The sequence below is a fragment of the Ailuropoda melanoleuca genome, chromosome 13 (assembly GCF_002007445.2).
Source record: "Ailuropoda melanoleuca isolate Jingjing chromosome 13, ASM200744v2, whole genome shotgun sequence".
Classification (NCBI taxonomy): domain Eukaryota; kingdom Metazoa; phylum Chordata; class Mammalia; order Carnivora; family Ursidae; genus Ailuropoda; species Ailuropoda melanoleuca.
Genome location: NC_048230.1, coordinates 24504154 through 24516631, shown reverse-complemented (window position 1 = coordinate 24516631; position 12478 = coordinate 24504154). Strand labels below are relative to the sequence as shown.

At 44.4% G+C, this 12478-nt stretch overlaps 1 protein-coding gene across 2 annotated transcripts; it reads right to left on the bottom strand.

Annotated features, from left to right (window-relative positions):
• Positions 1-360: 360 nt before the first annotated feature.
• MSL1 (MSL complex subunit 1) lies at positions 361-12472 on the bottom strand. Of its 2 annotated transcripts, XM_002924930.4 has the most exons (9): positions 11540-12472; positions 8894-9117; positions 7466-7848; positions 5509-5556; positions 4989-5053; positions 4093-4160; positions 3531-3655; positions 3290-3362; positions 361-2886 (listed from the first exon to the last, which is right to left on the bottom strand). In XM_002924930.4, the coding sequence occupies exons 1-9, from the start codon at positions 12305-12307 to the stop codon at positions 2796-2798; spliced, it is 1845 nt and encodes a 614-aa protein (XP_002924976.3). In that variant the 5' UTR covers positions 12308-12472; the 3' UTR covers positions 361-2795. The 2 variants fall into 2 exon arrangements, with proteins under 2 accessions (XP_002924976.3, XP_034496143.1); XM_034640252.1 differs by lacking the exon at positions 5509-5556.
• Between the last annotated feature and the right edge of the window lie 6 nt (positions 12473-12478).

Below are 12478 nucleotides of genomic sequence, written 5' to 3'. Positions count from 1 at the left end.
AGCAGATGCTGGACTTCATTTGTCTGGAATGTCGTCAAGGGGAAATCATGTATTAAGGGTCAGACTAGATGACCTCTAAGGTCTTTTCAACTATAAGGTTTTATTCATTTAGACACCAGGCACCAAGTGTCCTATCCTAGGGTTTTGTTTTTAAATTTGCCACTTACCGTATGTGTAAGGGAGAACACAGAACAAAGGGGGATGAAAAACATACGTTGTGCTCATACACAATTAAAAGAGAAAATGGTGTATTTCTCTATTTTATGAAAATGGATTTCTTTTTCTGATCTTTTAATATCTACAAGCAGAACTGTTTAATGCTTCCCAATAAATCTAATAAATTGAAGCAGAAGTTCAAAAATTAACAGCCACAATAGTTTATTTACAATTGAACTCTTTATAAGATATTTACAAGACAACCAATTTTACACATCAGAAATGGTATCAAAAGTATGAATTACAACAGACGACAATATGAAATGGGCATAAAACAAAGCTGAAGTGGACAGACAAGCAATTTCTCTTTTTAATTTATTAACACTAGCTTAAACTTTGTTAAAGAAAGAAACAAAGAACTATGTTTTAGGAGAATTGCAGGGCCTTTGTTGAAGATTGAATTTCACAGTGTTGTATCCCATGTAGGGAAAAAATAAGACTAATTTTCCCCCCACATTCTAACACACTGTAATTTCGCTCTTGAAATTTTGCTAATCTACTCTCCAACCTCAACAAACCTCAACACATCCAAATCAAAGGAGAACTGATCTAGAAGAGGGGACAATAAAATGAGCGGTCCTAGGTAGAGGGAGAACCAAGGAAACAGAATCCACTTAAGTCTGGCCAGATAGCACCTCATGGATTCCTCTTAGTCTAGCTTAAGTTCAGAATCTGGGGAGTCCCCTGGGTAGGGCACAAACAAAAAGGTTAAATTTGCTAACCCATATCCAAATTAGGAATCCAACAAATGCTGAAAATCAAGAAGAAACAGAGGAATCAAGGAACAATGTAAGAGACTCTGATTGGTCTTTTTTCTTCTTGGGCACATTATAAAGGAACATAACACAGGTCAGAGTAGGAAAGCCAAACAGCTTGCCATATTAAAATGATAGAGAACAAAGAAAATCTGGCCCAGTTTTTCTAGAAATCTCCTTCCTCCCCTTAAGGTGTGAGATGAGAGCCCCTAGTGGAATAAGTCCTATTTCTCTCTACACACTTGCTGCAATGAAGTTCACAGCAGGTTGCCTTGTGGAGAGCCCACTCTCCTAAGCAGATGGAGTTACAAATGAAAATCCATAGCCACACACACACACACACACACACAAAAGGAGAAATAAAAGCAGCAAGATCATCCAAGAATACTACATGTGCTGCCGGAATAATTCCTTTAAAAGTCAAACCCAGGGAGCACAGATCAACATGTCACAAAAATCTTTAGCAGTGGGAGGCCCCTGAGGAACTGAACTTTTCTTCCCACAATGGTATCCCCATTCTCTCATGCTCCATTGATGGGCTGGCCACACACCCTACATACCTTGGCTTCTCCTCTAAAAGTGCTAATAATCTGGGGACATATTCTCTTCAAGGATAAAAGCCCCTATTTTCTAGGAGATTAGACCCCTACTTGTTTTCACACAATAGTCATGAAGACTAAAGAAAGGCAATTCCTATATATTTAAGACCAGAGGTCTTGGCTCTATTTTCCTTCCAGATAGTTACAGGGATCTTAAACTGAGACCAAAGTGGCCTGGAGTGCTGTCCTGAAATTTTTTAACAAAATGGGGGAAAAGGAGGACCAAGATGATACACATACAAATCTATTTTTACAAAGTGAATGGAGAAGCTCATTAGGTACATCTGTTTCAAGATGTAGACATTTGCCAGCCAAAGGAAGCACATATTTCCACAAACACACCCCCACCCTCCCTAAATCTCTATCCCACCACCAAGAGCTCAGCTAAAAGAATAAAGCCCAACTAAGGAATACTTGAGAAGTGATGTGACACAAGGACATCTATACAGGTTCTGGCACGCCATCCTCAAATGTCAACTGCTTTTGTTTAGAGTCAAAACTTGCCCCAAACTAACCATCCCCATTCTCTTTTCTAAGGATTTTATTTCTTGAGGAGTGGGAGAAGAAATTCAGTTACCCATTAACTAAGAAAATAATCACAGCCAAAATCCCTTCCCACACGGCTGTATCACAGAATAGTTTTAAGAGAACAACTGTCTTTTCAGACATTTATCTGCCAACTTTTCAATCTCTTTTCTATCCTGTGAAGATGACTTGCTTCATCACTTCACTTTTTATTCCTCATCTGGTCCTTAAGCTCATGGTGAGGTTTTTTGTTTGTTTGTTTTGTCTTAGGGTAAACACCACTATACTCAAACTCTAAGGAAGGGTAGACCAGGGTGAGAAGAGTGCCATGCAGGGGTTGCTTCATCTTCCACAAGTCTAACGAAGACAGCCCTTTTACCCCTTTAACGTAGGCAAATGTATAGAAGCAGACCCCTGAAGCTTCTGAATCTGCCATCCTATATAGATTTAGCTTGAGAGCTCATTTCCCCAAAAAGGGAAAAGAAATCCCAATCACCCTCCATAATTCACAATTAGCCCAATGAAAGAGTTTTTGTGAAATCAGAGTGATGAAAACAAAACAAGATCAAGGGAGTATGGACGGGCATTATCGGCGAATGATAACATACACGAGGACATAGGTCACATATACAGGTCTCTGCCATTCTCTGGGAATGGCATGCTACAACTATCTGAAGACAGAAGGTTCTTGCCAGCCCAGCTATTTCCTACACGTCCGGTGAGGTGTTTGCTTCTTCTGGATCTCCAACCTGCATCGGCTACGCTCATCCAACCAGGGCAGCTCAAAATTCCTGGCAAAAAGGGTAAGGAAATCAACTTGGAAGACTAGAAGGGATTCAGTGTGGACTAAAGTTAACTCTAAAAAAGATACTACGCCCCTCACCACTCCTAACCCTGACTCTCAAGTTCCAAATTTAGAATGTCTTTCCTGTCTCAAAGCCAGAGAAACAGTATGCTATTAAAGTGACTAAATAATTATTTCTAACTCAAAAAGCAATCCTTCTAATTATTTTATCACTGTAAGAGCTAGTTGGTCAGATAGCCTCACTTTTGTCAAAGAGCCATGGCTATCCCTAAGCCACCTATTCCACCTTATATCTAGGCTTTCATGAGGTCTAAAAAGGAGGTAAAGTGCAGGCTACCTGAGAAGGGAGAGGGGGGAAAAAAAAAAAACCAAACCACCTTTATACTTACTGCGGAGTTAATTTGGGTAATGGTCGTCCAAATGCTACAACAGGCAAGAAGGGGGTAATCATCAAACTTTCAACTATGGAAGAAAGCCAAATGGGACCTTGTTAGTGACATAGAGGGGAAAGGTCTAGCAACTACACCTGCTCCAAAATGCTGTTCATTCATTCAGAGCAAGTTGTACCCTGGAACCTTGCATCGTTTTCCTTCTTTGAAACACCTACTCTCTTAGATAGACAAAACTTACCGTCATCTGGCTCAGGGAAAAATGAGGTAACCTCAGGCTCAGATTCCTGAATTCCTTTCTTTTTATACATTCTGAGCTGCAGTCGTTGTAAAATTCTTTGTTCCCTGATCCTCTGAATATCCCATCTGAGAAAAACAAACCAGACAAAACAAAACAAAACAAACAAACAAACAAACCCAGTATTACTGAAAACCTGCTCTATTAAAGCAATTAGCACAATCCAGACACTAGGGAGACCTCTGCTGACGCTTCTTAATGAGGTGGGGAGGGTGGGGGTGGTAAAGTGAACTGTCTGCCTGGTCAGGAAAGAGCTGTTTAGGTCTAGCAGTCCAAATCACGTGTTGATGTTCCACAGAGAGTAGAACCAAGGAAGGGCAAACACAAAGAAAAAGAAGCCAAACATCTTTACTTATAACAACTACCACTTCTAACTAAGATACTCAACCAACTAGGATGGCAGTAATTTAAGAGGGTTAAGGGCTCCAGGGCTTTTCACAGCATGGATGAGAGAGGTTAGGGTCCTAGGGCTCAGCTGTTCCAGGATGAATCTCTCTCGCCTCACCTTTTCCTTCTCTTCTCATCCAGCTCCAGTTTTGCATGCCGCTTCGAAAACACACTGTCATCCAGGTTCTGTGTAAAGAACAGCAGCTGATGAGCTATTTATCACCACGTGACACATGTATATACGAACTCATTTCCAGCTTCCAGGAATGTAAAATCTTTCCCCTGCAGGTCCCACCTGAATCTGTGAGTTCTATGGATGTCATGGGAACCTCCTGGTAACAGAATCAACAAAACACGTACTCTTCTCCCCACACCCACCCTTGTAGGCTGTCCAAACTTCAAAATTATTTCCTTAACTCTCCAAGGTGAAAATCATGTCAAACTGAAACCCTTGTGGGGCGCCTGGGTGGCTCAGTCGTTAAGCATCTGCCTTCGGCTCAGGGCGTGATCCCAGAGTCCTGGGATTGAGCCCCACATCAGGCTCCTCTGGTGGGAGCCTGCTTCTTCCTCTCCCACTCCCCCTGCTTGTGTTCCCTCTCTGTCAAATAAATAAATAAAATCTTAAAAAAAAAAAAAAACCGAAACTGAAACAACCCTTGAGACTGCCATAAACCCTCCTTACCTCCGTGCTTTGCAAGAGTCTGAGTTTTAAGAGTCAAATGAATTTGGAATATATAATTTTGTTGCTGAGTGGCACGTTCTAACTTAGCATGAAATTTCACTTTGGTTTGAACACTCCCTAGCTATTTATTTTTGAATAAATCATTTAGCCACTCTGAAACTCCATTTTCTCTTCTATATAAACAAAAGAGTTGGGCTAGATAATCCCTCAAGTTGCCTCCTGGCTTTAGAGTTATTTAACCCATCCATCCCGTTACTGTGACACATTCAAGTTAAACCTCCATTTCTACTCTGTCCCTCACTCCCTTCTGCTGACAAGTCTTGGGTACCTACCTCCAAAAGGTCTGAAGGATTTGGGTCCCTTAGAGGCTCTACTGAGTGGTCCCTCCAAGAAGGAACTGAAAAAAAAAAAAGAAAGAAAAAGAAAGGGAGGAGGGGTGGAACCACCCTTAAATCCAAAGTCACACAACCCTCCTACTATTCACTAGGACAAGAGGTCTCTCCCCAGATAGGACAAAGTTACCAAGTGATAGGAATCCATTCTATGGCCTCACCTGAAGCCACATTCAGTGTCCTCGCTATGGTATAAAAGAACCTAAAATGCCATTGCAGTCTGCCAAACACAGGATCACAAAAAACCCTAAGCCAATACCTGACAATTCATATAATGGATGCTATTGCAGTTCCTGAAAAACAACTGAAATTTGTAGTCATTTTGAAGTCTATAGTGTAATCATACACCAAGGAATCTCACTCTCCCACATCCAACTGATGGAGAACGCAGCTCCCAACCATCCACCACCCCACCAACCCCCACCCCAGGCCCAGCCAGCACAATTCCTATTCTACTCACCAGCCAAGACTGAAGTTTCTCCTGCAACACTTGATGGCATCAGACACCCTAAATAATGCAGGAAAGAAGAATCATCTCAGTGTAAAAAGAAAAAAAGCCCATACCCAAAATGGAGGAAAGGATCATCACTGAAGTTCTCACTAGGAAGCCATTTTGGTTTTTTTGAGTTGTTCTTTTGAGAATTTCTCTCTGGGGGAGGGGAAGAGGGAACAACAGACAAAAGAAAAGAAAATAAGCCCACCACTTTTTTTTTTACACTGAGACGACTTCTTTTCTTCATTATTTAGGGTGGTTTCCCTGCAACAGTTGATGGCCAAGGATATCAAACCTTAAACTCAGAACATGGCAGGTGAGTAAAAGTTGACCCTATTTTTCAAATAAAAGATCAGTGTTCTCAAAACTTACATATGTAGTCTTCTTAAACAGCTCCCTCCTCCCTCCAAACAAACTACCTTGCTGGTCCAGCCTGAACAACATGCACAAAGACTTTGGCTTCCTTAGAACAAGCCATTGAGCTTCCTCTTGAGATAGGGGCATCAAGAACAAGGATTCACACGTTTATTCACAACTCAGGCTCCTCAAAGGGCTGGGATTCCCCCCAATCAGACTCTTTCTGTACTGCTATGCCCACAATCTCAGAGGTGTTTGGAATTTTCTGTACTAGGGCAGAGAGGGTTTTCAAAACAGCCAGTCAAACAGAACAGCTCTGGACCAAGCCATTTCCCAATCCCGGATGGGAAGTTGCTTCACCGTTTCTCTTAAGTTGTTACACAGCATTGCCATGGCAGCAAGAAGGTTAACCATTAAGGATGAACCTGTTCAACTGACTGAACCAACAAAAAACCTGAACCTGATCAGGATCCTGGTCTAGCTCATGTACTCAAGTGTGAGGCCTAATGAATTTTAGATAGTTAAGAAGAGTAATCTATCTTCCCCACTTAATTTTGTCACCAGAACAGCCAAACAAAGCCTGGAGAATGCTCTTGTCTTATTGGAATGGATTCCCATCCCCATCCCTGCTAGGGCAAGACACAGTGGTAGAAACTTGGGGCTGTGGCTCTATTCAAGAAGACTTCCCCCACCATCACCCCGGAGCGCCCGCAGTGACTGTCACAGACTAACATCACACAGTTGAAGGCACATTGCAGTCACTGGTTGATGTAGGAGATAGGGGAGCATTTCTGTGTGGAAGCCATAAAGAAAAAAAAGGGAATGAAGACCAAGGTCCCGCACCCCACACCCTCCCCAAGCAGCTCAGATATCCCAAGATAGTCCTTATTGTTTGAAAAATAGTTTGTAGACCATTTTATTTAAATATATGAACAACCAATGGGCTACTGCAATCCAAGTAAACTCTTCACATTTAGAACCTTTGTGAAGTATAGTAAGATAAAGTAAGACTGTTGGTCTTTGGCAGATTCCTCCTGCCCCCCAGACCGGGACATAGAGATACAGATAAATGTTTATATAGTTAAAGAGCGGAGGCCCAGGTGAAATTCCCCACCCCAAGCTGGCTCCCCAACCCAAAAATTACCATTGGCCCCTGAGAACACCCAAAGACCACCCTCCCAGGTTTCACACAATATCAATTGCAGGAACAGTCGTGCATGGCAAAGTATAAGTTCTATGCATTTCACAGCACAGAAAACCCTTCTTTCAGAGGGCATGCAAGTTGCCGGAGATTACACCCCCAAGTCTGGTGCTCTTGTGATGAGCAACTTACTGGCAAACACATCTCCCAGTGTTGTAAGCAGGCAAATACATTGAGCACATTTTGCTGTAATTCCATCTATTTGCAATGCCTGCACAGTGTCTGTCTCTGGCTGTTAACTTACTCATTCTTGACAGAACTCTGCTTTATTGATTGCACTTTTTTAAAAATGCCAGAGGCATTTTCACACTTGTTAGCTTGACCGCCACCACTAGGGTATAAGAGCAAGTGTTCTCTATGCCTTACTTGCTACAGTCTCCTCCTTCTTTGGAGAGGATTCCCGTAATGGTAACGGTGATGGGGGAGGCTGGTGCCAACGACACAAATACATTTCTGTGGTGGAAAGGTACGGCAAATCTTCTATCTCACTTGAGAAGGCTTTCTCCTTGGGATGGGTGCTGGGTCCCTTCTGGGGAGTGGAGAGTCTTGGCGGGGTGTCCACTGAAGACCGGGGCTTTTCTGGAGTTTCTTGGCTCCTCAATTCACGTTTACAAACAGTTTCTGATAAGGAACCACAGGGTTCCTCTTTAATGGGAGAGTGCTTAGGAGTTTTTGTTTTGACTTTTGAAAATTCAGGAGCCAGCTTTTTAACAGGAATCTTTCTTTCTGTACTTCCAAATGGGGATTTCCTATTGGACAGGGAAGAAAACATTATAAAATGTATTGACTCTTGAATAAAATCTGATTTGATTACAGTTGGGGGCAAGAGAACAAATAAGTTCAGGTACCTAAATATCTAAACATCTGGTTTAGTTGGCAGTCATGAGCAGTCACTGCCTCATGCTTACCGGTATATATAACAGGCCCTCAGTTAAATGTTTGTTGAACAAGTGTTTCCATGCTTAAGAACCTCTAATAGTATCTTATTGCCTACTAAATCTAAAAAGGTTCCTATTTTATTCAAGACCCTTTAGCTAACATTAGGTGCCACTACTCTGTCTGTAGCCTATTTCATTCCTGTCAACCACAGACCAGTCCCTTATTTTTCCCCCCAATTCTATACTATGTTAATTACAATCTCTATTTCTTTTTTCTTGCTATCTGCTGGCTTTCTCCCACCAATCTCCTCCCCCCACCACTATTCCTAGCATGCCACCTCCTTTCCTTTTTACCAACCTAAATTCTATACTTTCAAGATCCATCTCCTCCTTGAAGTTTCACTATTCTACCACAGAATAATCTTTAATGTCCCTGAATCTTACAAAACTTAGTTTGTATCACTGCTGTCTACTTTCATATTTTATTGGAACTGAATTCCAAGTTTGCAAAATTTATGCCACCTTCGCAGCTAGACCGACTTATCTCTTTGGGTCCAAGGACAGTCAGATCTTACTTCTTTGTCCACTACTACCTAACACAACGAAGGAATTTAACACTTCCCAACTTGAAGTGATCTGCTATAGTTTTAAGAAACTCAGCTGTCACATTTGTTGCCCATTCTCTTTATGATGTACTCTACTCTACATTCTGTAATTTCTACTGTGACCAAAATGTTCCTAACAGATTTTTATAGCCTGCAAGAATGTTTCAAGATAGTTTCTCAGCATGGAAGACCTCATAATTCAGGATATGACTGTATTAAAACTAATTCATAAATCCCAATCCCCTACTCTCAGTCACTGGAAACACATGTCCTCAACATGTCCAGACAGTGTAACAAAGTTATCAGCACACCTTTTGTGTCCCTTTCCACTCCGCCCACAAGAGAAAGGCTTGGGAGGCAGAGTCTGGGATGTCTCGGAAAGCTCCGGCTGGCACTCCAGTTTAATTTTCTCAGATAGCTCCGTTTCCTCTCTCTCTTCAGTTTCATAGCCCTGAAACAGCTTGTGCCTTTCTTTCTCGTTATCCTTCTTTACCAGCTGCATCCGCCTTTCCATACGTTCAATCCGAGCAAGGAGCTAAAAGAGAGAGTGCCAAAATGCAGACTTAAAACACAAAAAATTACACCCAGGTACTTAGCCCCATTTAGGCATCAGTATGGTCTTCTGCCTCTTTCCATGGACCATAGCAATTCAACTTATTTTTAATAGATAGGCATTAATCTGAATAGTTTTCCTTAAACGCAATAGAGAAGACAAGGTACTCTGCTTAATTTTAGGGCTAACCTAGTTGAGGAGGGGCGTGGGGAATTTGTAGTTCATTCTTTTGAAAGAAGATCCTCTTCTCTGGGAGGGGCCACAACATGCCTTTCAAATGGCATGGTCTCTCTACTGCTAACCATGTGGCTCCAGTCAGTTTGGGAGTTTCCAGAATTAACCTTATGTTCTTTCAGGAGGCCCTAAGTTTCTCCAAATCCTATTCTCTCTACTTTAACTCCAAAATGCTATACACAAGGGCAAAGTCCAAACAGTATATTGAGAAGGAATTAAAAGCTCACAGTCACAGTGCCATGAGGGATTGCAGTATTATTTGAAAAGGGTGTGCAGGGCATTTAAACAATGAACACTCAATTTGGTAGCATTATAATAGTACCAGTACCCATAATCCCACTGATCATGAAATATTCATACTTCTTTGTATTTGAGATAACAGGAAAAAATCTACCTATTTACCTAAATATGAATTAAACCAAAGTCTTTTAACTTTAATTAAAGGAGAACTACATAATCAAACAGAAAATGGACATTATCATTGAAAACTTCACATTAGAATGTTCTGAGAAAAGGTGCCCACTATGCTTCTTAAAACACTATAGCAAGACTTTTATTTGGGTACACAGCAATATTAATGTTGTCTTCATTACATCTGCTTCGCTGCAGAGATTTCAGTAGAGGCCAAACAACAACTGGAATAAGAGAAACAAGCTTAAGCAACGCTAAGACTGCAATACACAACAGAAACGGTGAATGCCAAGTTCAAACTGATACTCTATCCTTAACTCACCCCACTTTTCCTGCCTAGGAAAGTCTGCAAAGGGGCCATTACCTCAGGAACTGAGCAGAAACCTCCACCATCAGCAGAGACCCCCCGTCAGCCATACTCTCATTTCATCTTCTGTTTTGATTCACAGCCTTAACATTACTTAACCATGGTTTGTAGGTGACATTTCCTTGATTTCTTCTCCTTCACTGGTCCTTCTCTCCCCCCTCCATGTAAGGCTATGATGTGTTGTAATTACAGTATCATCACACCCCTAGACTGCAGTACAGTAGCTGAGCAGTGCCACCTCCATGTTGAGTAACTTCCACAAATCAACACCATGAGATATTTTGATGAGACCTGCCCCAGCTCCCATTCCACCTTGCAGAATGCATTCTCCAATAAAACAGCCGATGCCTGATGCGATTCATTTGTAAAGCAAACAAAATGAATAGCCTCTGCTCCCTTGCTCAGCCCTTGGCGCACACAACGCCAGAGAGAGAGAGAGAGAGACAGAGGGAGAGAGACTGCTGCAGCCTGAACACAACAATTGTAGAAACCATGTTTATTTTTAGGCAGCTGTAAGGTATGCTAGCACAGTAATACCCCCCAACACACACAGCTTTTCTGATACATGAAAGAGTATGTTTTAACGCATAAGGTGCTCTTGACTACTGCTGCAGTGAAAGCAAGCCTATATAGTCATGCTCCTCAGAAGTCCAAAGAAATAATAAATTACTGCCCTACTATCTTAAGATTCTAAAATAGGGATTTTCTGGGAGAGCACCTACTTAATACATTTAATAAACTTACTTTCCCCTGATGCCTTAAAATCTACCAGCCCTTCAACACCGTGCTTATACAAGGGAGCTGGTCAGTGGGTCATGTTTTATAACTCTGATTCTTATTCAAAACTGTCTGAAATCAAAGACGATGATTCTCTTCATATCATTTAAAAAAACTAAAACAGGATTCCACCGTGAATCACCTCTACCTCTCTGCCAATTAAAAGGCCTACTGCCCTCCTATCTAAAGATGCTACAGCAGTGCAACAGCTGCTTTGTCCCGCTCCTCTAAGAAGGCATTTCTAACGCAAAAGCTCTTGCATTTAACCCCTTCTATAAAGTCACCACATATGCATCCCACCTTTGCATTTTCAACCCTTCACAAATCAGGTATTTTCCCACTCTCCACGTCTTTCCCACAAGTCTGGGGCTGTCAGTTTAAATTAACCCTTTGGCACCTGAAACCTCCCCTCCCCCTCCCACTGGGAGGTTGCCCTTTAACCCCTCCCTCCAACCCAAAGCGTCTGTGAGCCTGGTTCCCAAGGACCCGACACTTTGCTGGTGGCCAACCTCCTTACCCCTAACCAAGGGATACCTTAACCTCCTACAGCCCCCTTCCCCCGAGCATGCGCACAACTCGCTTGTCGTCCCGAACGCAGATTAACCCCTCCCGTACCGTGTCTCTCTCTGACTTCAGCTCCTCGATCTCCTTTTCCTTGGCCTGCAGCTGCTGCTGCTGCTGCTCGATGAGGTCCAATTGCAGCAGAAGGATCTGTTTGAGGCAGGCGGCCTGACTGGAGGCTCCCGAGCCGCCGCCACCCCCGAGAGGGCTCTTCCTCATACTCTTCCATCTGCCCTCGCTGGCCGCCAGGGTCCCGGCGGTGGCGGTGGGCGCGAGGGGTGGCGGCCCCGGCAGAGGTAGTGGTGGGGGTCCCGCCGGGTCCGAGGCGGTGGCAGCTGGGGGAGCTGCCCCACCCTTGTCCCCAGCCCAGGGCGTAGGCTCTTTGGCCGCCGCCACGAGAGAGCCCGTCTGAATGGGCAGCACCGCCTGATACTTGGGTCGGGGACTGCAGCCGGCTCCCGCGGCCGCTGGCTCCCCCCCAATGCCGGCTTGTTTGGTGGCCGGGGGCGGACAGGGCAAGGGCACCGAGCCGCCCCAGCTCTCTTCCTGCTGCCCGGGGGCCGCCCCGGCCGGGAGTAACAAGCCCCGGCCCTTGCCGCCGCAGCCGGCCGGGGAGGGCGCGGGGCTCCCGCCCTGGGAGGAGGCCAGCGGGGGCCCCGGCTCCTTGAGCTTACGGTGCCGGGGGAGGAAGTGGGCTTCGGCCGCCCCGGGCTCGTCCTCGGGCCCGCCCAGCGCCGCAGCCCTCTCGTAGTCCAGTCGCTGCTCAGGGTTGCCGCCGGCAGGGGCCGCGGCCGCCTTGAACACTGCGGATCTCATGGTCATAGTGGTCCGGAGCAGCGCCGGGGACCGAGACGGAGGAGGGGGTGGGGAAGGGGCGAGGTGCGGGGGGTCGAGGACGGAGGAGGGGGAGGGGAGTTTGGCGGGCTCGCCTCAGCAGCGCGGCAGCAGGCCTCGGCTAGCGCGGCTCCTCCGGGGCCCGGGCGCCATCCCGCC